At 39.5% G+C, this 25,687-nt stretch overlaps 2 protein-coding genes and 1 long non-coding RNA gene across 19 annotated transcripts in view; 1 reads left to right on the top strand and 2 right to left on the bottom strand.

Moving 5' to 3' along the window:
• FBXO22 (F-box protein 22) overlaps positions 1 to 13,299 on the bottom strand; it is a 31,618-nt gene extending 18,319 nt beyond the window's left edge. The window contains exons 1-4 of the mRNA NM_001266238.2: positions 13,107 to 13,299; positions 12,593 to 12,731; positions 4,164 to 4,251; positions 3,244 to 3,339 (exon numbers count right to left, since the gene is read on the bottom strand). Of these exons, the coding sequence (NP_001253167.1) occupies positions 3,244 to 3,339; positions 4,164 to 4,251; positions 12,593 to 12,731; positions 13,107 to 13,249 (466 nt within the window). The 5' untranslated portion in view covers positions 13,250 to 13,299. The remainder of the gene's footprint in view (positions 1 to 3,243; positions 3,340 to 4,163; positions 4,252 to 12,592; positions 12,732 to 13,106) is intronic.
• On the top strand, positions 13,110 to 16,384 carry LOC114679457 (uncharacterized). 2 transcript variants are annotated; one of them, XR_013395804.1, is made up of 5 exons: positions 13,110 to 13,391; positions 13,640 to 13,868; positions 14,198 to 14,317; positions 14,671 to 14,765; positions 15,956 to 16,384. It is a non-coding gene; the product is annotated as an uncharacterized LOC114679457 (long non-coding RNA). The 2 variants fall into 2 exon arrangements; XR_003731357.2 differs by lacking the exons at positions 13,110 to 13,391; positions 14,198 to 14,317 and having other exon boundaries at positions 13,729 to 13,868.
• A 644-nt stretch (positions 16,385 to 17,028) lies between these two features.
• The window catches only part of UBE2Q2 (ubiquitin conjugating enzyme E2 Q2), a 59,081-nt gene continuing 50,422 nt past the window's right edge, over positions 17,029 to 25,687 (bottom strand). For 9 of the 16 annotated variants that reach the window (XR_013395797.1, XR_013395800.1, XM_077939951.1 and 6 more), the window contains 2 exons: positions 20,278 to 20,344; positions 17,029 to 17,898 (listed from right to left, as the gene is read on the bottom strand). Coding sequence is in view for 12 of the 16 variants with exons in the window: in XM_077939951.1 (XP_077796077.1) it covers positions 17,867 to 17,898; positions 20,278 to 20,344 (99 nt within the window). In the remaining 4 variants the exon portion in view is untranslated. The remainder of the gene's footprint in view (positions 17,899 to 20,277; positions 20,345 to 25,687) is intronic. The other 7 variants (XR_013395798.1, XR_013395799.1, XM_077939949.1 and 4 more) reach the window with 1 other exon arrangement.

The following is a 25,687-nucleotide window of genomic DNA, read 5'->3' as shown; positions in this document are numbered from 1 at the left end:
AAGCCACTATCTGAGTAAAAGTTTTTCAGCTTTGACAGTTTTAGGGTGTAGTGTCATGATGTTTGCAATTTAACTTTCAAATGGTTCAGAAAGAAATTTTGTATAAGCAAAGTGAGAAAACACAAATGTTGCAAAATTTTTTCAACTGCTAAACTAGATAAAGGGTATATGGGTATTTATCATGCTATTCTATTATTCTTTCAACTTTTCCATACTTTTCAAAATAAAAAGTTGGGGGAGTAGTAAATACACTTTCACAGCAATTCCAATTTTTAAAAGTTTACCCTAAAAATATTTGACAATTATATAAAGTATATATATACCCAAGTATTTTATCACATAATTTCAAATAGGAAATAAACAGAAAAAACCTGAATGTCCCACACTGGTATTGAGATTAAAAGTTACACTGGTATCATAGAATATAGCCATTAAAATGATGACAAATGTATATTTATAGACATAGAAATATGTTTGTAATATACTCTGAATTTTACAGGTAGATATTACAGATTGAACTGTGTCATCCCCCTCCCTACTGCCTACCCCAAATTCATGTTGAAGCCCTAACCCCCCATGTGACTATATTTGGAGATAAGGCCTTTAAAGAGATAGTTAAGATTAAATGAGGTAGGCCAGGCGCGGTGGCTCAAGCCTGTAATCCCAGCACTTTGGGAGGCCGAGACGGGCGGATCACGAGGTCAGGAGATCGAGACCATCCTGGCTAACATGGTGAAACCCCATCTCTACTAAAAAATACAAAAAACTAGCCGGGCGAGGTGGCGGGCACCTGTAGTCCCAGCTACTCAGGAGGCTGAGGCAGGAGAATGGCGTAAACCCAGGAGGCGGAGCTTGCAGTGAGCTGAGATCCGGCCACTGCACTCCAGCCTGGGCCACAGAGCGAGACTCCGTCTCAAAAAAAAAAAAAAAAAATTAAATGAGGTCATAAGGGTAGGGCCCTAATCCAAAAGAGGAAGAGACACCAGGCATGCTTATGTACAAAGAAAAGGCCACATGAGAACACAGTGAGAAAGCAGCTGTAAGCAAGCTTCAGAAAGGCCATCCCCAATCTTGGACATCTAGCCTCCCAAACTGTGAGAAAATAAGCTTCCGTTGTTTAAGCCACCCAGTCTGTGGTATTTTGTTATGGTAGCCCTAGCAGACTAACACAGTAGGTTACAAGTCTACAGAAAATTTTATTCTGGTTTTTTATATTTACATACATATATAAATAAAGGTTAACATCATAAGAGTGGTTAACTCTGTGGTGCTTAAAGGTGCTTAATTGTTTTGCTTTTGCTTACCTGAATCTTCTAATTTTTCTTCTTCTAAAAATAAATATTATTAGCATAAAAAAAACAACTTTTTTTTTTTTTTGGAGACAGAGTCTCACTCTGTCACCCAGGCTGGAGTGAAGTGGTGCAAACTCTGCCTCTCGGTTTCCAACAATTCTCCTGCCTCAGCCTCCCAAGTAGCTGGAATTACAGGCATGAGCCAACCATGCCCAGCTAATTTACCTTCTTTTTTTTTTTGAGACAGAGTCTTGCTCTATCACCCAGGCTGGACTGCAATGGCATGATCTTGGCTCACTGCAACCTCTGCCTCCTGGGCTCAAGCAATTCTCCCGCTTCAGCTTCCTGAGCAGCTGGGATTACAGGTGCCTGCCACCATGCCCGGCTAATTTTTGTATTTTTAGTAGAGATGGGGTTTCACCATGTTGGCCAGGCTGGTCTTGAACTCCTGATCTCATGATCCACCCAACTTGGCCTCCCAAAGTGCTGTGACTACAGATGTGAGCCACCGTGCCTGGTCAATTTTTACATTTTTTAGTAGAGATGGGGTTTTGCCATGTTGGCCAGGCTGGTCTCCAACTCCTGACTTCAAGTGATCCGCCTGCCTCGGCCTCCTAAAGTGCTGGGATTACAGGAATGAGCTACCATGCCCAGCCAAAAAGAAATAAGTTCTTTTTTTAAAAAAATGTTAAGCCCTTTAGAAACCAAAGCTAGAGCAACTGAACAAATAATATTCATTTGTAAACACATGAAATTCTTCTTACCCCCACGGTACAAGACTCAAATTCAGATCAAAACTCTTTCAGTGAAGATTAAAAATGACAATTCTCAGTACAGTACTACTGAGTTAGAACTAAAAAACGTAACAGTGGCCAGGTGTGGTGGCTCACACCTGTAATCCCAGCACTTTGGGAGGCTGAGGTGGTGGATCACCTGAGGTTAAGAGTTTGAGACTAGCCTGGCCAACATGGTGAAACCCGGTTTCTACTAAAAATACAAAAAATAGCCAGGCATGGTGGTGGTGGGCGCCTGTGATCCCAGCTACTTGGGAGGCTGAGGCAGGAGAATCACTTGAATCTAAGGGGCAGAGGTTGCAGTGAGTGGAGATTACGCCATTGCACTCCAGACTGGGCGACAAGAGTAAAACTCCATCTAAAAAAAAAATAACAATAAATACATGACAGCTAACATTTACTTACTGCTTTCTGTGTTATCTCTATGCTTTACAAGTGTCAACTCATTTAATTCTCACAACCCTCCAAGGAAGGTACTATTGTCATCATCCCTACTTCCTTGATGAGGATAGTGAAGCCCCGTGAAGTTAGGTAACTTGCTCAAAGTCATACGATACTAAGCAGTACAGCTGGCATTCCAATCCAGGTATCTAACCACTGCACCATTACTGCCTCAAAAGAATCTCTCCTCCCCCAATTAACTACAGAAAAGAATAAAAAATAATAAAAATAATAAAAATCAGCAAAAATTCACCAGCAGCAATCAAGCACGGAAAGGGGCACAGCCTCAGGCTATAAATGTCAAAGAGTGGTACCAAAGCAGAGAAACAGAAATTTCCTAACAAGGCCCATCTTTGCTCCTAATCCCAGTCCCATCTCACCCCTACCCACCAGAAACAATACTGCTTGAACTGACAAAACTCTGAAAATGCCCACAAATACTTCCTAATTTGGAGGGAGGCAGAATGAGATCTTTCCCCTCTTATGAATGACTACTGGATATGCATTATACAGGTAGCCTTGAGATGAGAAATACCACAATAACTTAATAAACATTAATATAAGGCAAATATAAAGCCATGGTAAATATGACAGACTTTATTGTATTTTAGATGTCCAGAAACAGAAATGTGGTTCCAAGCTAAAAATAATTCACCAATCCAAAGGACCCCACATTAATGCAAGGAGGAAATCATTAAGTTGCTAATTTTTCTCACCTACAATTCCTGGGGTCACAATCCCAAGGACCTGGCATTGTTTGGGGAATAGCTTCTCAAGGGCAAGTGCTGTTTCCATACTAGTTCTTTTCCTTGCTGTAAAAATACAGTAGCAAAATGATTAAATATCATCCATTTAAAGTCAAATCTGACAATGAAAAAGTAAAAAAGCAAATACTGGAAATATTTAGGTCACCTGACACGAGAATGCTCTAAATAAAGGTCTAAAAGCATTGATTAAAACAAACACTTTACCTGTTTTGGTCCTGGCTTTTAAATTCTAAATCTGATCTTTTGCACCACTAGTCTGCCTTTCCTCTCTGTTCATATAATGCTTTTGCCCCAGTGATGTCAAATTTAGCAGTAACAGCTGAATTTTAGACTTGCTACTGTACCTTTCTGTTCAGCTGATATTGCAGTATAACTACTATTTGCATCAACAGTTAACTGGATTCAAATTAGACAATAAGAATCCATTATCTAAGTCTAACTTGGGGCCTATGTATGCCCATCTTGAATACCTATTCTGCCTTTTCCCTCAGCCAGCCAAAAATGCACCATTTCTCTATATAACTTTGGTAAATGGGACCTCATGTTCCAATATAGTAAAAGGCCTGAATAGCCAAAGTCATACAACCTGTTTTAATAATAAAAAGTGCCTGGAGAATTAAAGCATCTCAAATTGAGAAAAACACCTTTCTAATGAATTTGTTTCAATTACACTACAAGGTTTAGAAATCAATCTGAAGCAGAAAGGGTTCCTCAAGGTTCAAAGATAGATACATTCATGCATACTACAGGTGGCAGTCCCACAGCCTCAGAAAGTCGATTAAGTCTCAGGACAAGTACAATATTGAACTCCAAACAGAAGGCACATGATGAAAAAAAACAGAAACAAAAGCTTTTCTTTTGATATTTACCTCTCTTATGGCCACGACACTCTTCCAGACTAATGAAAGTTTCTGAATCAGCCATGTAAAGAACTGTATGTGGTAAGATGCGAACATTCTGCAAAAAAAAAAAAAAAAAAAAAATTGGATTGGATCCCATGAATCCATGAGTGCTTCTGCATAGTCCCTTAAAGTATCACCCAGTCCACAGTGCAATGAAATTAGAACTCAGGATTAAAAAACTCACTCAAAACTGCACAATTACATGGAAACTGAACAACCTGCTCCTGAATGACTACTGGCCAAATAACAAAATGAAGGCAGAGATAAAGATGTTCTTTGAAACCAATGAGAACAAAGACACAATGTACCATAATCTCTGGGACACAGCTAAAGCAGTGTTTAGAGGGAAATTTATAGCACTAAATGCCCACAGGAGAAAGCGGGAAAGATCTAAAATCAACAACCTAACATCATAATTAAAAGAACTAAAGAAGCAAGAGCAAACAAATTCAAAAGCTAGCAGAAGGCAAGAAACAACTAAGATCAGAGCAGAACTGAAGGAGATAGAAACATGAAAAATCCTTCAAAAACTCAATGAATCCAGGAGCTGGTTTCCTGAAAAGACTAACAAAATAGACAGACCGCTAGCCAGACTAATAAAGAGAGAAGAATCAAATACACACAATAAAAAATGATAAAGGGGATATCACCACTGATCCCACAGAAATACAAACTGTCATCAGAGAATACTATAAACACCTATATGCAAGTAAACTAGAAAATCTAGAAGAAATGGATAAATTCCTGGACACATACCCTCTCCCAAGACTAAATCAGGAAGAAGTCGAATCTCTGAATAGACCAATAACAAGTTCTGAAATTAAGGCAGTAATAGCCTACCAAGCAAAAAAAGCCCAGGACCAGACGAATTCACAGCCAAATTCTATCAAAGGTACGAAGAGGAACTGATACCATTCCTTCTGAAACTATTCCAAACAATGGAAAAAGAGGGACGCCTCCCTAACTCATTTTTTGAGGCCAGCATCATCCTGATACCAAAACCTGGCAGAAACACAACAAAAAAAGAAAATTTCAGGCCAATATCCCTGATGAATATCGATGTGAAAATCCTCCGTAAAATACTGGCAAACCGAATCAAGCAGCACATCAAAAAGCTTATCCACCACGATCAAGTCAGCTTCATCCCTGGGATGCAAGGCTGGTTCAACATATGCAAATCAATACACGTAATCCATAACATAAACAGAACCGATGACAAAAACCATGATTATCTCAACAGATGCACAAAAGGCCTCTGATAAAATTCAACACCACTTCATGCTAAAAACTCTCAATAAACTAGGTATTGATGGAACGTATCTCAAAATAGTAAGAGCTATTTATGACAAACCCACAGGCAATATCATACTGGATGGTCAAAAGCTGGAAGCATTCCCTTTGAAAACCCGCAGAAGACGAGGATGCCCTCTCTCACCACTCGTATTCAACAGAGTATTGGAAGTTCTGGCCAGGGCAATCAAGCAAGAGAAAGAAATAAAGGGTATTCATATAGGAAGAGAGGAAGTCAAATTGTCTCTGTCTGCATATGACATGACTGTATATTTAGAAAACCCAGTCATCTCAGTCCAAAATCTCCTTAAGCTGATAAGCAACTTCAACAAAGTCTCAGGATACAAAATCAATGTGCAAAAATCACAAGCATTCCTACACACGAATAACAGACAGCCAAATCATGAGTGAACTCACATTCACAACTGCTACAAAGAGAATAAAATACCTAGGAATACAACTTACAAGGAATGTGAAGGACCTCTTCAAGGAGAACTACAAACCACTGCTCAAGGAAGTAAGAGAAGACACAAACAAATGGAAAAACATCCCATGCTCGTGGATAGAAAGAATCAATATTATGAAAATGGCCATACTGCCCAAAATAATTTAGAGATTCAATGCTATCCCCATCAAGCTACCATTGACTTTCTTCACAGAATTAGAAAAAACTACTTTAAATTTCATATGGAATCAATAAAGAGCCCGTATAGCCAGGACAATCCTAACCAAAAAGAACAAAGCTGAAGGCATCATACTACCTGACTTCAAACTATACTATAAGACTACAGTAACCAAAACAGCATGGTACTGGTACCAAAACAGATATACAGACCAATGGAACAGAATAGAGGCCTCAGAAATAACACCACACATTTACAACCATCTGATATCTGACAAACCTGACAAAAACAAGCAACAGGAAAAGGATTAACTATTTAATAAATGGTGTTGGGAAAACTGGCTAGCCATATGCAGAAAACTAAAACTGGACCCCTTCGTTACACCTTATACAAAAATTAACTCAAGATGGATTAAAGACTTAAGTGTAAGACCTAAAACCATAAAATCCCTAGAAGAAAATCTAGGCAATACCATTCAGGACACAAGCATGGGCAAAGACTTCATGACTAAAACACCAAAAGCAATGGCAACAAAAGCCAAATTTGAGAAATGGGATCTAATTAAACTAAAGAGCTTCTACACAGCCAAAGAAACTATCATCAGAGTGAACAAGCAACCTACAGAATGGGAGAAAATTTTTGCAATCTATCCATCTGACAAAGGGCTAATATCCAGAATCTACAAGGAACTTAAACAAATTTACAAGAAAAAAACAACACCATCAAAAAGTGGGCAAGGTATATGAACACACACTTCTCAAAAGAAGATATTTATGCGGCCAACAAACATATGAAAAAAGGCTCATCATCACTGGTCATTAGGGAAATGCAAATCAAAACTAAAATGAGATACCATCTCACACCAGTTAGGGTGGCGATCATTAAAAAGTCAGGAAACAACAGATGCTGGAGAGGATGTGGAGAAATAGGAACACTTTTACACAGCTGGTGGCAGTGTAAATTAGTTCAACCACTGTGGAAGACACTGTGATGATTCCTCAAGGATCTAGAAAGAGAAATACCATTTGACCCAGCAATCCCATTACTGGGTATATACCCAAAGGATTATAAATCATTCTACTATAAAGACATGTGCATATGCATGTTTACTGCAGCACTGTTCACAACAGCAAAGACTTGAAACCAACCCAAATGCCCATCAATGATAGACTGGATGAAGAAAACGTGGCACATATGCACCATGGAATACTATGCAGCCATAAAAAAGGATGAGTTCACATCCTTTGCAGGGATATGAATGAAGCTGGAAACCATCATTCTCAGCAAACTAACATAGGAACAGAAAACCAAATGCCGCATGTTCTCATTCATAAGTGGGAGTTGAACAATGAGAACATGTGGACACAGGGAGGGGAACATCACACATCAGGGCCTGTCGGGGAGTGGGGGGTTATGGGAGGGATAGCATTAGGAGAAATACCTAATGTAGATGACAGGTTGATGGGTGCAGCAAACCACCATGGCACGCGTATACCTATGTAACAAACCTGCACGTTCTGCACATGTATCCCAGAACTTAAATTAAAAAAAAAAAAGTATCACCCCATCCAAACTGCTGGTGCCCTACCTTCTTTCAGGTCAATGTTGGCATTCTGAGTCAATCTACTTCTCATTTACTTTTCACTCGTGCTCTTTCATTTTCAGTTCATTTACTAAACACCTATTTCTTCATTCCAGCCCTCAAGAAGTTCATTTTCTTAATAACTGAAGCTCTTAGAACAAAAACATCAAGTACCAGCAAAAGACACACTTGCTTTATATGAACAGGCATTACAGTATCAGAAAAATCTCAGTAATGGGGAATCACTCCTCTTTTCACTGCTCATTAAATCAAATACTCCAAGCCTCCATTTCCAGCCTTGACAACAAGGCATCCTTCAGGGCCCCTTAGCTTACTATTAATATTATCCAGACACACCCACTTCCCCATGTGTTCTATTGCTCTGTTCCTATAGAACTTAAGACTGTTTCCCTCTAGAGACACTTTAAGTGCCACCTCCTCTCCAAAACCTTTTCCTAAACTCCCTCAGTACTCTGGACCTCAGATGCAACATCCCTTACCCCTAGTTAATCTTATTTGTGCCCTATCTCCCCTATGAGCTGGGCTTATTCAGACTCACTTGTTTTCAGCTAAACTTTCCAATTAAAGACAAGTGGCAAAGCAGCTGAATTAAATGAAAATGATGAATATATTTTTCTAAGCTAGCTATTTTCAAATATTTTTTACTACCAGAATAAAATGAAGTACTTAGGATATAGCAAGGCCTCATTATTGGTTAAATGGAAAAAAAAAAAAAAAAAAAGTTGGTCCATGAGGTACTTAGCATATAGCAAAGCCTCACTATTGGTTAAGTGGGGAAAAAAAAAAAAGTTGGTCCATTATAATTTGGGGGAATGCCAAGATGTTTCAGAATACATTCTATATAGATAAACTAATAAAAGAGACAGATAGCATGATGGCCTGTGGGGCCCATGGCTGCCCAAGACCTACAGATATAGTTTCCTTGCTCCACACAGCATTTTCAGAAAATGTAAACTGAATGCCAATGTTCAAAATTCCACCGAATTTTTAGATAAAATGTGGATTTCCAGATTCTTTTTAAAAACTGGACATTCTGGCAACACTTAGACTACGTGCCTCTTAACTAAGGCTAAATGGAGGCAAGCCTTTCCAGTCTGCCATGGTGCTACCACCACTCTGTTGAGCTACCTGACCCTCTTCACCCAACTGCCTGACCTTCAAGTCATCTGAATCTGTGATGCCTGGTACAGTGAGTAAAGAAGAGAGAACTCAAAGAGATTTAGGGGCCAGGCACCGTGGCTTACGCCTGTAATCTCAGCACTTTGGGAGGCCACGGTGGGTGGATCACCTGAGGCCGGGGTGAGACCAGTCTGGCCAACAGGGTGAAACCCCATCTCTACTAAAATACAAAAATTAACTGGGTGCGGTGGCGTGCACCTGTAGTCCCAGCTACTCAGAAGGCTAAGGCAGGACAATCACTTGAACTCAGAAGGTGGAGGCTGCACTGAGCCGAGATCAGGCCACTGCACTCCAGCCTGGACAACAGGCGAGACTCTGTCTCAAAAACAAAACAAAACAAAAAACAGATTTAGGTCTTAGTGGCAACTCTGCCACAAACCAGCAGAATAACCCTCATCAAGCTTTTAGGCCTCAGGTTTCTTACTCCTGAACAAGGATTAAAAGTCTGGTCCTGAGATTTTATGAATCTCCCTCTCCTGGCACCCAATGAAAAGCAACTGCTGAATTTTCCGTCCTAATTCACACTAGAAGAAGTGACATAACAAGTCTCAACATGAAATGTTCTCAGAGCACAGTTAAGACAGCTAGCACCACATTCCACTGTTCAAAGAAGTTACAAATGGCAAGTTGTTTTATAAAGCTTTTGGCAGACTTTAAAATATTTTTCTTTTTTCTTTTTTTTTTTTTTTTGAGACAGAGTCTCACCCAGGCTGGAGTGGTGCAATCTGGGCTCACGCAAACTCCATCTCCCCAGTTCAAGCGATTCTGGTACCTCAGCTACCTGAATAGCTGCGATTACAGGTTTGCACCAACACGCCCAGCCAATTTTTGTACTTTAATATTTTTATTTATATATTTGATATTTTTAAGTATTTAATATTTTTAAATATTTATATTAATATTTTTAGTGGAGACAGGGGTTTCACCATGTTGGCCAGGCTGTTCTCTAACTCCTGACCTCAAGTGATTTGCCTGCCTCGGCTTTCCAAAGTGCTGGGATTATAGGCATGAGCCGCCGTGCCTGGCGGACTTTAAAATATTTCTAAGAGAAAAGTTAAATCAACTTTCTTTATAGCTATAAAAGTGCCCATGTCCACTAGATAACTTGGAAAACACAAATAAACAGCACGTATGATTTGGATAGAGTTTTCATGTTTTTGTCTCACCAGCAGTTTACTATAATGGAGGAACTCCTCTAAGGGCATTACTATAACTATGTGAACTTTAATAATGATACTAATAAAAGAATATTTAACAGACATCTATTGAGAACTTACGCTCCTGGTACTATAAGTAATGTGTTATATGCATTACCTTTTCATTATTTAATCCTTACAACAACTCTATAAGGGCACAGGAAAATTATTATTTTTCTTTTTATTTTATGGAAATAGCACCTGAGGCTCAGAGAAGTTAAGTAGCTTTTTCAAAGTCACACCACTGGTATATGCCAAAGCTACAATTCATACCTTAGTCTGTCTGGCTATTAACAGCCACCACAATGTATAAACTCTTAAAGCTATAGAAAAATAATGCCTGTTGTGGTAAAAATTTGAAAACGATGACCACAGAGAGAAAACTTTTTAAAAACATTAAATAGAAAAAAAAAGCTATTTTGGCTTTCTTTTCTACTCTCCCTTTTGGTCTTTAATAATTCAGATGATACTAAATATATAATTTTATAATGTTTTCACTTTTAAAATCAACATTTGCTCTTGTCATTAATACACTTACAGTTCATAATTTAATAGCTTTATTTATTAAATTAATATTCGGTTTTTAGTATCCCTTAATATAAACGATGTTCCAGAGAACACTTCTGAGGAAAAAAGCCTGCTTGCATTTTGAATTTTTCCAAATGATAAACTTCTGGAAAAATGGCAGGAGTTGGGACAAAGCACCAGAGAAGAAAAGTTTTCTACAAGCCTGCCTTTGGATACTGGCCAGCTCCCTGGGATGAGAGTTCCAGAGCCCAGACAAGGTAAGGAGAAAGACCACCCAAGGAAGGGGGAAACAGAAGAGTGGTTACATATGGGGCATTGAGGTAATATCTAAATACATTAAGAATGATGAGAACCAGTTTCCCTTTGCCCAAAAGGGAGGTACAAATATGAGCAGAGACAAAACTAGAAAGCATCCTGCACTTGATTAGAAAAGGATGCACCTGTGTGAACTCATGAGTTTCCACATACATATAGTTGTAAACGTGTGTATATGTGTATGCTGATGTATATACATACACATGCATGTATATACATACATACACTCCTTGGCTCTGTCTAATGACTGGGCTTTGGAGCAGCAAATCCCTCAATGGCAAGGAGTACACTTAAAGAGTCTAGACCTTGATTTCTAAATACCACACTCCATCAAAAGGAGCCAGGGCTTAATGACCAATTCCAGGACCAAAGCAGGTAAAACCCAAGACAAGCTTAGAACATCTTGTGCCAGAAAAAAGAAAAGTGCTCAAAGATAATGCAGTCATCTCTAAAAAGACACTGAAGCCAGCCTGAAGGAGCTCCCACTAGCCAAACTGGGGGGGGGGGGGGGCGTAATTTGAGCACCAAAATACAGTAACAGATTATAGCCCACTGAATTAAATAAGACTCCGAGAGTGTACAGATACAAATAAATAAACGCACTGAAACACGATATTTACATAGTTTCAAATGATCTCTTCACAAAACAATCATTACAGAACAGTGATTTTAGTGAAGACACTTGGCAAGCACCACCTTAATTGAGTAATCAAAGGTAATACCACCAATAACGAGACCAATGGAAATCACATGCCACCTAAGGATGCCGTGAAAAGAGCACAGCATCACTTCTGTGATTATTTCCTGCCAAAGACACAATTGATGGATGTTCTACAAAATAGCCTGCAATTTTCCTAGGTGTCAAGATTTGGAAAAATCAAGCAAAGCTTGTGAAACTGTTCCAGATCAAAGGAGATTAAAGAAACATGACTTACTTAGAGCAACTTACAATTGGGAACAGATCTTTTTGCCATGAAGAACCTTACTGGGACAACTGGCAAAATCTGAACCGAGTCTGAGGACAAAATGGTAGAAATGTATCAGTGATAATTTCCTGATTGTGACAGCTGCACCGTAGTTATGTCTGTAAGCCGTACTAAAGTAAACAGAGTGACAGAGCAGCAGGTTGGCACTTCACTGTCAAAGGGCTCCCTTCCACTCCCCAGAGAGATGGTACACCCTGCAGTCTCTCCAACTCCACAGTCCGAGTCTTCATCTCTCCAGGTGTTGGCTCCCCTTTTGAAGTTGGGGGCCAGAGAAGCAAAAGAGTACAGGATCGAAAGTTGAAATATTTGGCTTTAAGTTTTGGTTCTTGGCTTTCTAGGCGTGCTACACTGAGCAAGACACACCCAGTTGTCTTCCCGGTAAAAGACAACAAAAACTTGCTTCAAGGGAAGCAGGTGAAGGGAAGGTTCTGCACAGCGTTGTTGTTAATAGTGAAAATGTGCATACTTAAAAGGCTCAACATTTGATGAACGGTCAAATAAATCATGACACATCCTTTAGTGTAGTCACTAAAACTGATGTTTACAAAATCTTTTCCCGGCACAAGAAGATGCTCCTTGAATTAACAAAACTGGGATTAAAAAAAAAAAAAAAAGTTCTCAAAAGACTGAACCACCAACCTGCAAATGACTGTGCATGACACCCCTTGCTACTTGCCTCAAGCTCCTCTGCTACTACGCGAACCAAGCAATGCCTCTCCAGGTGGCCGGCCTCGGCCAGGCCTGCGGAGATCCAGGTTACGCTCCGATGGGTCCGCAACACTCTGCGCACACACTCCCTCCATAAGCGGCACACGCTGGGGACGCAAACGCACAAAGCATTGCAAACGGACGTTCATTTTCGTCTCTCCCACAGCTCACAAACCCCCACCTACTGGAGCAGCAGGAGATCCCTGCGGGATCCAAAGTCCCCGGGGGAGGTAGGTGTCAGTCAGGGCGCTGGTTCGGAAGGAGAGCCAGAAGTGGAGAAAACCTTAAGGGGAACTTCGCCCCTCAGCGAAGTCCCCCGGGGCACCACGGCTGGGAGATACCTCGCGGGTAGCGGGTAACCTCAGGTAGGGCGAGGGAGCTGGGGAGAGCCCTGGGTCCCCACGGTCTCTCCCCACCCCGCCAGCCTGGGGCATGCCCACGGCGTGTCACAAGGCAAGCTTCCCGCCTCCGCCTCCTCTCACCAGGCCACCCGCAGCAACGCCTTGGCGGGCAGGAAGGTGAGCACACGCTCCACCACCTCCGCCAGGTTACTCAACACGAAGGTGCTCCGTGGGTCTACGGAGGAGGAGCCGCAGCGCTCGCCGCTGCTGCCCACCAGCTCCATTCCTCACTAGCCCGCCGGAACCAGTCCTACGGCGGCCCGGAGGAACCCGATTACGCCAGCACAGAGTTGCCTGGCCGGCGCGCACTGAGCAGGCGCCCGCGCCACTTCCGGCCGGACGGGGACGGTGGGCGTGGCAACATCGGTGAATATCCTGGCCTGGAGTCCGCACACCGAGGTTGAAGCCATCCGTTCCATAATACGCTCGGAACTGTTTTTTCATTTTTGAGATTGGGTCTAATGCTGTGGGCAGGTAGGAGTGGAGTGGCGCGGCCTCTGCTCACTGCAGCTTCTACCTCCCAGGCTCAAGCGATCCTCCCGCCTCAGCCTCCCTCATAGCTTGAACTACAAGCTCCCGCCACCACGCCCAGCTAATTTTTGTATTTTTTGTAGTGACAGGTTTCCCTATGCTCTCCAGGCTGGTCTCAAACTCCAGGGCTCAAGCGATACTCCCGCCTGGGCCTCCAAAGGTGCTGGAATTACAGGCATGAGCCACCGCGCCTGGCAACTTTCCAGGAGGCCTCCTGCAGTGAAAATCCTGTGTGCTTCTCACTGCCCTGGCACCGCCATATTTCTGAGTTTACATCGTTCTCTAATTTCACAAATTCCTTGCAGAGACTAGGTAGTACTTATTGCTCTTCATAGTTCCAATGCCTGTTTAAATAGCATAAGCTCAATTTTTGAACGGACAGTGTTTGCTTTTAAAAAATTGTCCTAGTGTGTGAAAAATCACTGCCTTTATTCCTTGGTAAACTTAGTTAACTCGTTGTAATATTCAGGTTTAAAGTTTCGAATGAGTAAAATGGCATAAATAGCACCTGCCATTCTAAGGTAGCTGAGTGAGATTACTGCTGTGAAGCACGCCCGAAGTTGTGCACCAGTTCCCCGCCAGGAACATCAGATTCACCTGGAAACTACTAAGTTTTAGCACATTTCCCGTCCTTACCCCAGACCTCCTAAATCAGACACTGGGGATGAGGCCCAGCAATCTACGTTTTAACAAACTTTATGGCGATTCTGATGCATGCTCAAACTGAGAACCACCAAAAAATGGAAGCACAGCAGACACAGGTTCGTCCATTCCTCCCGCCAATTCCTTCCTAAGGGAGCCCTGATTTGATCGCCAGATCTTGGGCAGAAACTTGGTCTAAATCAGAAGTTCTCATTATGGCCTCAGGACCCTTTACACCCTAAAATATTGACACGACCAATAGTTTATGTGTGTTATGACTATCAATATTTACCATATTAAAAATTAAATCAGAACATCTTTTTAAAAAACAGATATTATACATTAATGAAATATTTTTATGGAAAACAACTATTTCCCAAATCCTCCTTCCCACACTGGTGGATAGTATGACATCGTCACTGGTATAAGCCTCCTGAGTAGCTGTGACTCTTTTTTTTTTTTTTTTTTGTAGACCCAGGGTCTATGTTGCCCAGGCTGGTCTCAAACTCCTGGCCTCAAGACATCCCTCTGCCTCTGCCTCCGCCTCCTAAAGCGTTAAGATTACAGGTATGAGCCAACAAGCCCAGCCAATTTTTTTCCTTAGTCTATTTATAGGCGCAGCTGCTTAAGGAATCCAGATGGCCCAGATGTCACCAGAGCTTCCTGACCCCTTGTGGAATACCAGAGGAAGATAAAGAGGCACCCTCCGGTTACCTTTAGATCATTAACATAATGCTAAAATCCTCTTCCCTAAAAAGCAAGCTCACTGGCATCTCATGAACATGGATGTATGAAGCAGCACGTTCAGGGACTATGCCTGCTTGTCTGGAACTCCAGCCTGTGTATGCCCTTCATACCTCCCCCGCCCCCTCAGCTAACTCTTTAAACTCCCCAGCCTCCTATCCCTCTGGGAGAAGGTGCCTTGAGAGCATGAGCTCCCTTTCTCCATTCTCTGGCTACTGAACGACACCCCATTGTCTTTCAAAGTGGGCGTTCTTTCTTTGTGGCTGATATAAAACAGGGAGAGGACAGTTTACCAGTGGCGGCATCACTTTACATTTTGCAAATATTTAATTTCTGTCTTAATGGAAGACAGACAGATTCTCATATTTGCTTCTGAATTTGATCTGTTGCAAAATCACATGTAGCCTCTGGAAAACTCCATTGTACACATGAAAGAATGAGTGAAAATGGCAAATGTTTTAGTATTATGAAAATAGTCTCTTGAAATGGTCTCAGGGGTCTTCAGTGTTCCCCAAATCATGCTTTGAGAACCATTGTGCAAACTAATCACGATGGTTTCATTCTTTTCACCACCATTGGTTTAGGGGTAGGCACAGGGCCCTGATGTAGCCAAGGAAAGGCGAGAGGCCGTGTACTTGATGGGATGGTGCTTTTAGAGATTTCCTCATCTCCTAAGGAGACACTAGAAAACAGGGGCATTTATCTACCTCTGAATCAAGTAAGGTGGCTGCACATAACATGCAACCAAAAGATGAAACCAACATAGAAAAATCTCAAGGAAGCAGAGCAAAGCCCAGATGTACAGTACAACTGGAGTTATCCTACCTCTGGACTTCTTGTATGTGAAATAACCTGTCAATTGTGTGTAAGGAGGCCATATTATACATTAACGAAATATTTTTATGGAAAACAACTATTTCCCAAATCCTCCTTCCCACACTGGTGGATAGTATGACATTGTCACTGGTATAAGCCTCCTGAGTAGCTGTGACTCTTTTTTTTTTTTTTTGTAGAAATGGGTACGCTAAGAAGTAGCAGATTATTTTCACTGGGGGAACTAAGGATAGCCATGAGGAAAAAGTAGCACTTCAATTTATAATGAGAACGGAAGAGGAAAAAGGCTGAGGAAAAGGTGACTATTCTACAGACCATTTCCAGGTTCTTTCACTTTCTATTGTTAAATCTGCCTGTCTTCCAAGCCTCCCCTCACCACTTCCCTCCTTAAGTATCTTATTCCAGAAACTCAATAGAGCTTACAAACACATCAAGCAGAGTTTTCTTATGATGGAAAAATGAGAAAGTAATCTTTTTTTTTGCTTGCCATGATCAGCACAAACCAAATTTTTAAATGGTTTATTCATAAACTTGATGCAAGTTTACAAAATTTACTGTACATTGCCAAATAAATCTGCAATTAAAAATAAAATCCATAAAACAAAGCATGCCAAATGTGCAGCTATCAATCTGCTTGCCATCAGGATATTAAAGAATTCAACAATGTATTCAAGATTTAGCCTTAGGCTTAAGGAACTTTACTGCTTTAAAGAATTCTGCCATGTCACTTGTTATCTGAGCAACTGGCAATGAGAACTTTATACAAATGTAACCAAGTGAACAAGAATATCAGAAAATTTACTGCTCTCTTAACCAAAATAGAATCAGAAGAAATTAAACACACACAATAATGTAGAAATGACAAGTCTCTTAGATGTGGTTTACAAAGTTAAAAACTGAATCTCAAAGCAAATGCATAAGAAACACTTTTGAACTTTGTAACTGATTTGTGCAGAAAAATGTGCTTCTGGATTTCTTATTAAAAGTGCTTAATAACTAGAATTTACTTTTAAATCAAACTTGGGTGTATTAAAAAAATCTATTACCAACCAAAAAGGACTGATTCAGGTAAGGCAATAAAATGGAGAGTACCTTGATTTGAGTCAGGTTCCATCAAAAATTAACATACGTAGAGTTTCTATTAATCTTTCAATGTAAAAGCCATTGTTTTGACTATGGCAAAAGTTACTGTAAGAGTCTCCAAATTAAGTATATTTTTCTACTTAACTGCGCAGCTTTTGCTCAAGGAGTCTTTGTGCCAATCACTTTATAAGTTTATTAGTTTACAAATGATTGCAACATCCCGTTAATAAAATGGAAACGTAAGATGACTTAGTATTTTAAATAACTTTAAGCTCTATACTGTGGCTCTTGTTCATAAGAAACACTGAACCAACAAGCAGCAGATTCAGCCCAGCAAGACTCTGATGCCCCAGTGGAAATCACTACTTGCAAGCCTTAACTGATATAGTTTTACACTGCTTTGCCTAAGAAGAACAATGTAACTCAATTAAGAGTATTATCTTCAGGAAACAATTCATATCTTCACATAGTCATTAAAAAGTTTAACAATTTAATGAGTAGGTTTCCTATCCTTTTGGCAATATCATAAAATAGTTTTAGACATGAAAGAGCTATTATGATTTAGAAGGCCTTAAAATTTTCTAAACCAATATTGAACATCGATTAAACTTGTACTGGCTGTAAATGGAATATATTGCAAATCCTTGTAACCCATGGGCTCAATATAGGAAAGTTACTCTAAAGCCTCAACTTCAGTAGCCTGACGCTGACTTGGCTGCTTTAAAAAGTTCACTTTTCAAGAAAAAGAGATAAGGAGTGGCCAGTATGTGTATTTATCAGGAGAAATACAATAAAGGCCCCACTGCTCAGTCCAAGATATCTAAAATGAGCAAAATGCAAAGGCTGTAACTTCATACTGGATGTCAGATGACAGATTATCCACTAAAATATCTATTAACTAACGTCTTCGGTACTGCTGTAATAGGGGCACTCAAAGCTTGTGTCTGCATATTGGTTAAGATTTTCTTTAAAGCAACATTAGTCCAAACACACAACAGTCAACATATTTAGCCATCTTCCTTTGGAGGGGTGTACCAGCCTGAAATAGAATGAAAAAAAAAAGTTAAAATACTTAATTCTTAAATAAATTAGAAGAACTGGCATGTAATAAGGCTAGCTACAGCCTCTCTTCATAATTTTGGTGTTTAAATCTACTATACAATTTTTTTTCTTTTTCCTTTTCTTTTTTTTTGAGACAGAGTTTTGCTCTGTCACCTAGGCTGGAGTGCAATGGCGCAAACAGCTCACTGCAACCTCCACCTCCCAGATCAAGCAATTCTCCTGCCTCAGCCTCCCAAGTAGCTGGGATTACAGAGGCATGCGCCACTATGTCCCATTCATGTTTTTTGTTTTGTTTTGTATTTAGTAGAGACAGGGTTTCACCATGTTGGTCAGGCTGGTCTCCAACTCCTGACCTCAGGTGATCCATCCACCTCCGCCTCCCAGAGTGTTGGGATTACAGGTGTGAGCCACCGCACCCAGCCTACTGTAAAAATTAAACTTATACTTGGATTGGTAACACTGCATTTTGCTATTTCACAACAGAAAGTTATTTTCTATGAATAAATTGTACTTGAGTTTTCAACACAAGAGCTCTGTATTAATGGCATCTCTAGCTAAAGATGACTGTGGAATATTAGACTAAAAGAATAAGTTTTATTCCACTTCAGTTCTATACTTGAAAGTAAGCCTCATGGAAAGTACTTATTTCCCCAAACAAACTCCTGGCAATTTAGAATATAAGGAACTTGGACTGTTATCAGAGCCATGACATCATTTCACCAATGACGAGGAAGCCATCGCAGCAGGTGCAGTAACTAAATGACGATGCCTAAAATCAGAGTTAGTAGCAAGCCAGACTAGAATCCATCTTGAGCTATTGTACAACATGGTGACTACAGTTAACAATATACTGTATTCTTGAAAAATGCTAAGAGTGGATGTAAAGTGTCTCACCATAAAAATGATAACTACGTAAGGTGATGCCTAGGTTAATTAGCTAGATTTAGTCATTCCACAATTATGTATACTTCAAAACTTTGTACACAGTAAGTATAACGTGTCAATTTTTTACAAATAAGAAAAAAAAAATTTTTAAGATTAAAAAAATCCCTAGAAGTTATCTCTCCCGATTCTGAATCTATTACTCTTTCATCACAGCTAAGCTTACACATACCCACACACTCTCAAATACAGCATTTTCTATAAATATTTTTTAAATGCCAGTTGTAATGTTTAAGAAATAAAAATAAGAAATCTGTTTCCCAGGCTCCACAAAAACCTAAGCTCTCCATAAAAAGGCAAATTAGACTACGTACTGTTTAGTATGAAACTTTAGAACAGTATGAATATGCCAAGATCTATAAAGTATCAAAGTAGTACACAGGTTTCTTTGGATCTACTAATTTTGTGTGCTAGAAATTATTATTATGAAAACCTGGCCTTGTCCTCAAATTTTATCGTTTCTCTCTTCTGCTTGAAAATTTTGTTTTGAATACTATTGCCGTAAGTAAGCAATCACTGAAAAAGTGACAAGTTTGCTTTGTCATTAAAATAAGTAAGCACAAAACACAAATCTTAAGTCACAAACTGACACATTTCTAGCAAAGTAAAGTATACTTTACAGGCATGGTGGCTTGTGCCTACAGTCCGAGCTACTGGGGAGACTGAGGCAGGAGGATCACATCAGCCCAGGAGCTTGAGGCTGCAGTCCACTATGATCACACCTATAAACAACCACTGCACTCCAGTTGTAACAACAAGAACTCCATCTATAAAGAGTTGCCTTTAACTCAATTCCTACAACCATTGATTTCAAGTAAGTAAAGTGAGTCATGCATTAATCTACTAAAAAAAAAAAAAAAAAAAAAAAAAATCTTGATTCTGACTCTGAGATACCTAGGCCAAGTGTATAGGATACAAAAATTTTGATTGAAGTACAATGTTAAGGTTTGTGGCGCGATGACTCACACCTGTAACCCCAGCACTTTGGGAGGCCGAGGTGGGTGGATCACAAAGTCAGGAGATCGAGACCTTCCTGGCTAACATGGTGACACCCCATCTCTACTAAAAATACAAAAAAAAAAAAATTAGCCAGGCATGGTGGCAGGCGCCTGTAGTCCCAGCTACTTAGGAGGCAGAGGAAGAATGGAATGAACCTGGGAAGCGGAGCTGGCAGTGAGTCAAGATAGCAGCACTGCACTCCAGCCAGGGTGACAGAACAAGACTCCATCTCAAGAAACAAAAAAAATAAAATAAAATAAATAAATAAAGATTTTTGTATGCAGCACAAGTTTTTTTCACTATGGTAACAGTACTTTAAGAAACTAAAGCAAAAACAGAAAAATAAAACGGTAAATATTAATACATTATCTAAAACTTCTTAAACGGCAATAAACACTTATTGAATTAAACATACCATTTTTCTCATGTATCTGTACAATGGAATTATAGGATTGTTGGGCTCTTGCTAGATTATATTGATTCTGAAAGAGAATTACACATTTTAAATCAAGTGTAATTAGGTGAAAATTATTACAATAAATTTATGAATGCATCACACTGTGCTTAAAAGAACACAGGAAACTGACTCTCCATTTCAAAAACAATTTTAACTTAATAGCCTCATTTCTCAAGTTCATTATTCTCTACAATTTTATAAAAATAACAAAACCAAAATTGTACCCCAATAAAAATCAACAAGCCTCACAGTTCATTTTTATAAGTCTTCCTACCATTGGACAACTACAAAGCTTTCTGGTTCTAGAGTCTGTCTCCATATTGCTGAATCAAGTTAAAGGATTATATCTGGATGTTAATAAAACTCAAACGTTCTTCATGTAGCTTCTATTTTAAAAACAACTACAAAATATTACTTTCAGATAAGAAAATATTAAGCTTCCATGACTATACATATGAATGACATTTTAAGTTAGAAATCTAAAGAACGCCCATAATTGGCACCTGGCTTACTAAAGGAGCCCTCTTTTGATAAAAATATACAATCTTTTTAAGAAGCCAAATCTAGGATTAATTTTGTCACCATACAACCAACCTATATCTTCACTTCGAATTAATATACCAGAACACTCTCCATAGTGGTACCCATCTATCCACTATATTATGTCGCAGAATTTTTTGCATAATAAATTCACACAGCACAAGACTCAAAAATGTCTACATCCTAAGTGAAAACTCTCCCTCCTACTTGTACCCTAAACATCCAGTTTCCTCCCATTCAACCCCCTTCCTCCACACAAGTTAACCACTATTACTAATTTCTTTTATGTTCTTCTTTAAGATTACACAAAAATATTCATGTACAGCCCACTGTTATTAGCCATTGTCCCAGCTTTCCTTCACTAACAGTTGCATGCTACAGATACTGATCTGCCCCTTTTCTCATCTAGCATATCCTGGAGAATGTTCCAAATCAGTATAGAACATACCTGTTTTAAACACTGAAATATTTCTATTACATGGATATTCAAATATTTAATCAGTCCCCTATTGGTGGACATCAGGTTGTTGTCAGTATTTTGCTGTTATAATGTTGCCATGAGCAACCTTGTACGTATATCTGCTGAGTACTGGTAAAAATGTCCTAGAGTAGAGCTCCTGGGTCAAAAGTTATACATGCCTTAGTAATTTTGAGATTACATAACTGCACAAATGTGTCTGCCCACCAGCCATCTGTAAGAGTGCCTTGATGCAGCCTCACCAGTGCAGTGCTTCAAATATTTGTAGATTTCTGACAATATACTAGATGGACTCCCAGTACAGTTTTAATTTGTATTTCTATTACTGAGTGAGACTGAGCATGTCTCCAATGTGTTCATGAGCCATTTATTTCTATTTCTGTAAACAGACTTTTTATACCCTTTTCCTATTTTTTTAACATGTTAAATTTATGTAAGGACTTTTCCTATTTTTCTACAGGGTAGTCTTTTTCAACATCTAGAGCTCTTTAAAATAGTAAAGCCGGCCGGCACAGTGGCTCACATCTGTAATACCAGCACTATGGGAGGCTGAGGCAGTTGGATCACCTGAGGTCGGGAGCTCGAGACCAGCCTGACCAACATGGAGAAACCCCGTCTCTACTAAAAATACCAAATTAGCCGGGCATGGTGGCGCGCACCTGTAATCTCAGCTACTTGGGAGGCTGAGGCAGGAGAATCGCTTGAACCCGGGAGGCAGAGGTTGCAGTGAGTCCGAGATCACACCATTGCACTCCAGCCTGGGCAACGAGAGCGAAACTCCGTCTCAAACAAACAAACAAACAAAAAAAACACACACACACAAATAAAATAGTACAGCCCTGCCATAATGCACCTAATAAACTAAACATAAAATGTATAGTAACACGTTTTTCTTAACATTAATGAAAAAGTGTTTTTTTTAGTATTTTCACAAAAAGGACAAAAATAAGATTCAGAAACAAACTGTACATAAAAAATATATATACCCTGAAATTCCCAAATGACTGTGAAGTAGTCACTTTCCAACCCTACTGCCCACCACCCAAAACACAAAGAGAAAATAAGAATGTTGGCCTTCCCCAGTCTCAATATCAGTAGCAAGGTACTCAAATGCCCAGTTTAAACAAATGTTTCTGCAGAGGCTTTACTGTACTGTGGGTCTAGCCCTTCCTATTCTTCTAACTCACTGATTTCTGCTTGTATATCTTTAATAATTTCCCCATTCTGCTTTCCTTCAGGTTCTTTTAAGAGACAGAGTCTTGCTCTGTCACTTGGACTAGAGTGCAGTGGCTGGATCTCAGCTCACTGCAACCTCCATCTCCCAGGTTCAAGCAATTCTCCTGCCTCAGCCTCCCAAGCAGCTGGGATTACAGGCATCTGCCACCACACCCAGCTAATTTTCATGTTTTGTTTTTTTGGCAGAGATGGGTTTCACCATGTTCCGCAGGGTGGTCTCGAACTCCTGAGCTCAGGTCATCCACTCGTCTCAGCCTACCAAAGTGCTAGGATTACAGGAGTGAGCCACCGTCCCCGGCCTCCTTCAGGGTTTTTCATTGTCCTGTCTAGCAATCAGTTAGAGGCTTGATTCATTTTCATTCTTTTCTTAATGGCATAAGGATTTGGCAATGAACATTCCTCTGAGCTCTCCTTTAGTCTCTGATAAGTAATGATTGCATTATTGCTATTCTGTAAATATTCTGCAGTTTTAATTTTGAAGGCCTTTTTGACCTAAGGGCTGTTTGCATGAATTATAAAATTCCAGAAAGAAATATCTGTTTTCTGGTTTTATTATTAACTTATAGATTTAACTAAGATCAGAGAATGACATCTGTCCTTTTCTGTTTTTCAGTATTTGAGGTGTTCATTGAAAAAGATTAGCTTCTTGAATGTTCCAGATAGGAAGAAGAGGGGAGAGAGGTATAGATAGAATTCTAGTATTTTAATTGTGGTTCAATTGTAAGCATTTTAAAATTTCATTTTACTTCTTAAAACCATGATTTACAGCTGTGTTTAATTTCCAAATTCACATAGCTTTTTGTTAATCTCTTCATTATTGCCTTCTAACCTTAACTGCTTCATATTTAAATGATATGGTGTGTATGGTACCAACTGTTTTTAAATCTTCTGATTTTATGGATTTATAATTAATTTTTCTCCCATAGTCCATAAATGCTTGAGAACAATCTATATCTAATTATTAGGTACAGACGTCTATGTCCATTATACCATGCCTGTTCACTGGTTATTCAAATCTACATAGGGGCATTCTGTTTATCTGACTAGTAGTATGCAGGGTATGTTGAAATCTCCAACTATGATAGTGGACTTGTCAACTTCTTTCTCCCTGTGGTTTTATCAGTTTTTCCTGAGTATTTTGAGGCTATTTTGATAGGTACATAAAATACGAAAATTGCTATGTCCTCCTAATTAACAGACTTATCATCAAATTGTTACTAATGCTTTCTGTTCCAGAATCCTATTTTGTTTGATACTAAAGCTACATCATTTGGTTTTGGTTAATGTATACTGGCATATCTTTATCACTCTCCTTTATAAAAATTTTCAACCTTTTTGTACCTTTATATTTTAAATATAAAGATTAAAACAGCTGGATTTTACTAACTTAATCTAACTGGTAACTTTAGTCCATTTACATTTGTTATGACTGATTTATGTAGACTTGCTTCTATCACCTTTAGAACTTCTATTTCTCTCACTTTCTAGTATAATTCTAATATCTCCTCCTGCGATTCCACTAAGACATATTTTAGCCCTCACTCTGATCTCTCCCCACCAACCCCACCAACTTCTGCCCTATCATCTATCCCCATGTCTCTCTGTGTAACATTCTAACGTATTTTTTTGAGATAATCATCTAATCAATTAATTCTCTTCTGGTATCTAATCTACTGAGTTTCTTATTTCAACAATTACATTTTTTCTTTATTTTGAAACAGTCTCACTGTCACTCAGGCTGGAGTGCAGTGGCGTGAACATGCCTCAGTGCAGCCTCGGCCTCCTGGGCTCAAGTGATCTTCCCACCTCAGCCTCCTGAGTAGCTGAGACTATAGACAGGTACCCCATACCCAGTTAATTGTTTTTTTAGGGTGGAGGGGGGTATTTTTTGTACAGATGAGTTCTCACCACGTTGCCCAGGCTGGTCTCCAACTCCTGGGCTCAAGCCATCCTCCTGCCTCGGCCTCCCAAAGTGCTGGGATTACAGGCGTGAACCACCATACCTATCTATATTTTTTATTTCTATAAGTTCTATTTCATCCATTTTCTTTTCAGGTCTTCCTCATCATTCCTGGCAGTCTTAATGCTTGCTCAATTTTATGATTCCATCTTTTTTTCTTTATTTTAGATTTCACATGTAACTATTTTCTCATAATTCTAATATCTGAAGTATGTGTTTTGTATCTGATAATTCCAAAACTTACTGTCTTTGGGAAATATATCTATTATTTATTATTTCTGACAATTCTCAAATATGTTGAGTTGACTACCTGAATGCTATGATTGGAGTGAATTCTTTTAATCTTTGGGAATCCTACAGGCTTAAATTAGAGATGCTTTCCTACAAAAAGTATCTGTGTCTGCTTCTGATGAGAGCTGTGGATATAACTAACATGAGACCACTTTACCATCTTGCATAATCCTGAGATTCTCCAAGAGATTTGGCTCCCCAACCTTGCTCATTTATACACAGGAGACTGGACTGCTTAGTATAGGTAGTGACTCACTTCCTCCTACCCTGGAAAAAACAAAATAGTTCTCTCATCTGAATGTGATCACAGTCTAGGGGATTCTATGTGAGAATAAGTGGAGGTTATGGGCAGCAGGGAAAGACAGATGCTGACCATAGAAATAGGTCAGAAGCTGCCCTGAAGACTGTGTGCTCCAGGATTTCACTATTTAACTCAACTACCATTCCCTCCATAGTGAATGGAAGCTTCTGAGAGCACCATCTTGCCTTTAAACCACAAATTCTTGCTAAAAGTCATGGTAACAAACCTCTGGCTTTGAAAGGCTGTCTCACTTATGTCCTAAAATTAATGTTACAGCCTATGTTTCATGTTAACTGAAAAGAAAACCAGCCTGAACAACATCCTTATGTACCATGGCTTGCTCTCAGCTCCCCTTGGTTGGGCCTAGGGCAGCCAGACTGGTTCCAATCCTTTTTCTGTCACTTGTCACCTCAGACAAGTTGTCTAACTTCTGTATGCTTCAGTTACCTGATCTACAAAATGCAGATAATAATAGCATCTACTTTTTAAGTTATTAAGAGGATTGAGTTAATAAAAAGTAAAAGATTTTTAAAAAACTTGGTAAGAATAGGCACAGAGAAAA

This window comes from Macaca mulatta, chromosome 7 (assembly GCF_049350105.2).
Source record: "Macaca mulatta isolate MMU2019108-1 chromosome 7, T2T-MMU8v2.0, whole genome shotgun sequence".
Taxonomy (NCBI): domain Eukaryota; kingdom Metazoa; phylum Chordata; class Mammalia; order Primates; family Cercopithecidae; genus Macaca; species Macaca mulatta.
The sequence above is the reverse complement of the archived record's forward strand: the minus strand, read 5'-3'. Positions and strand labels throughout refer to the sequence as shown.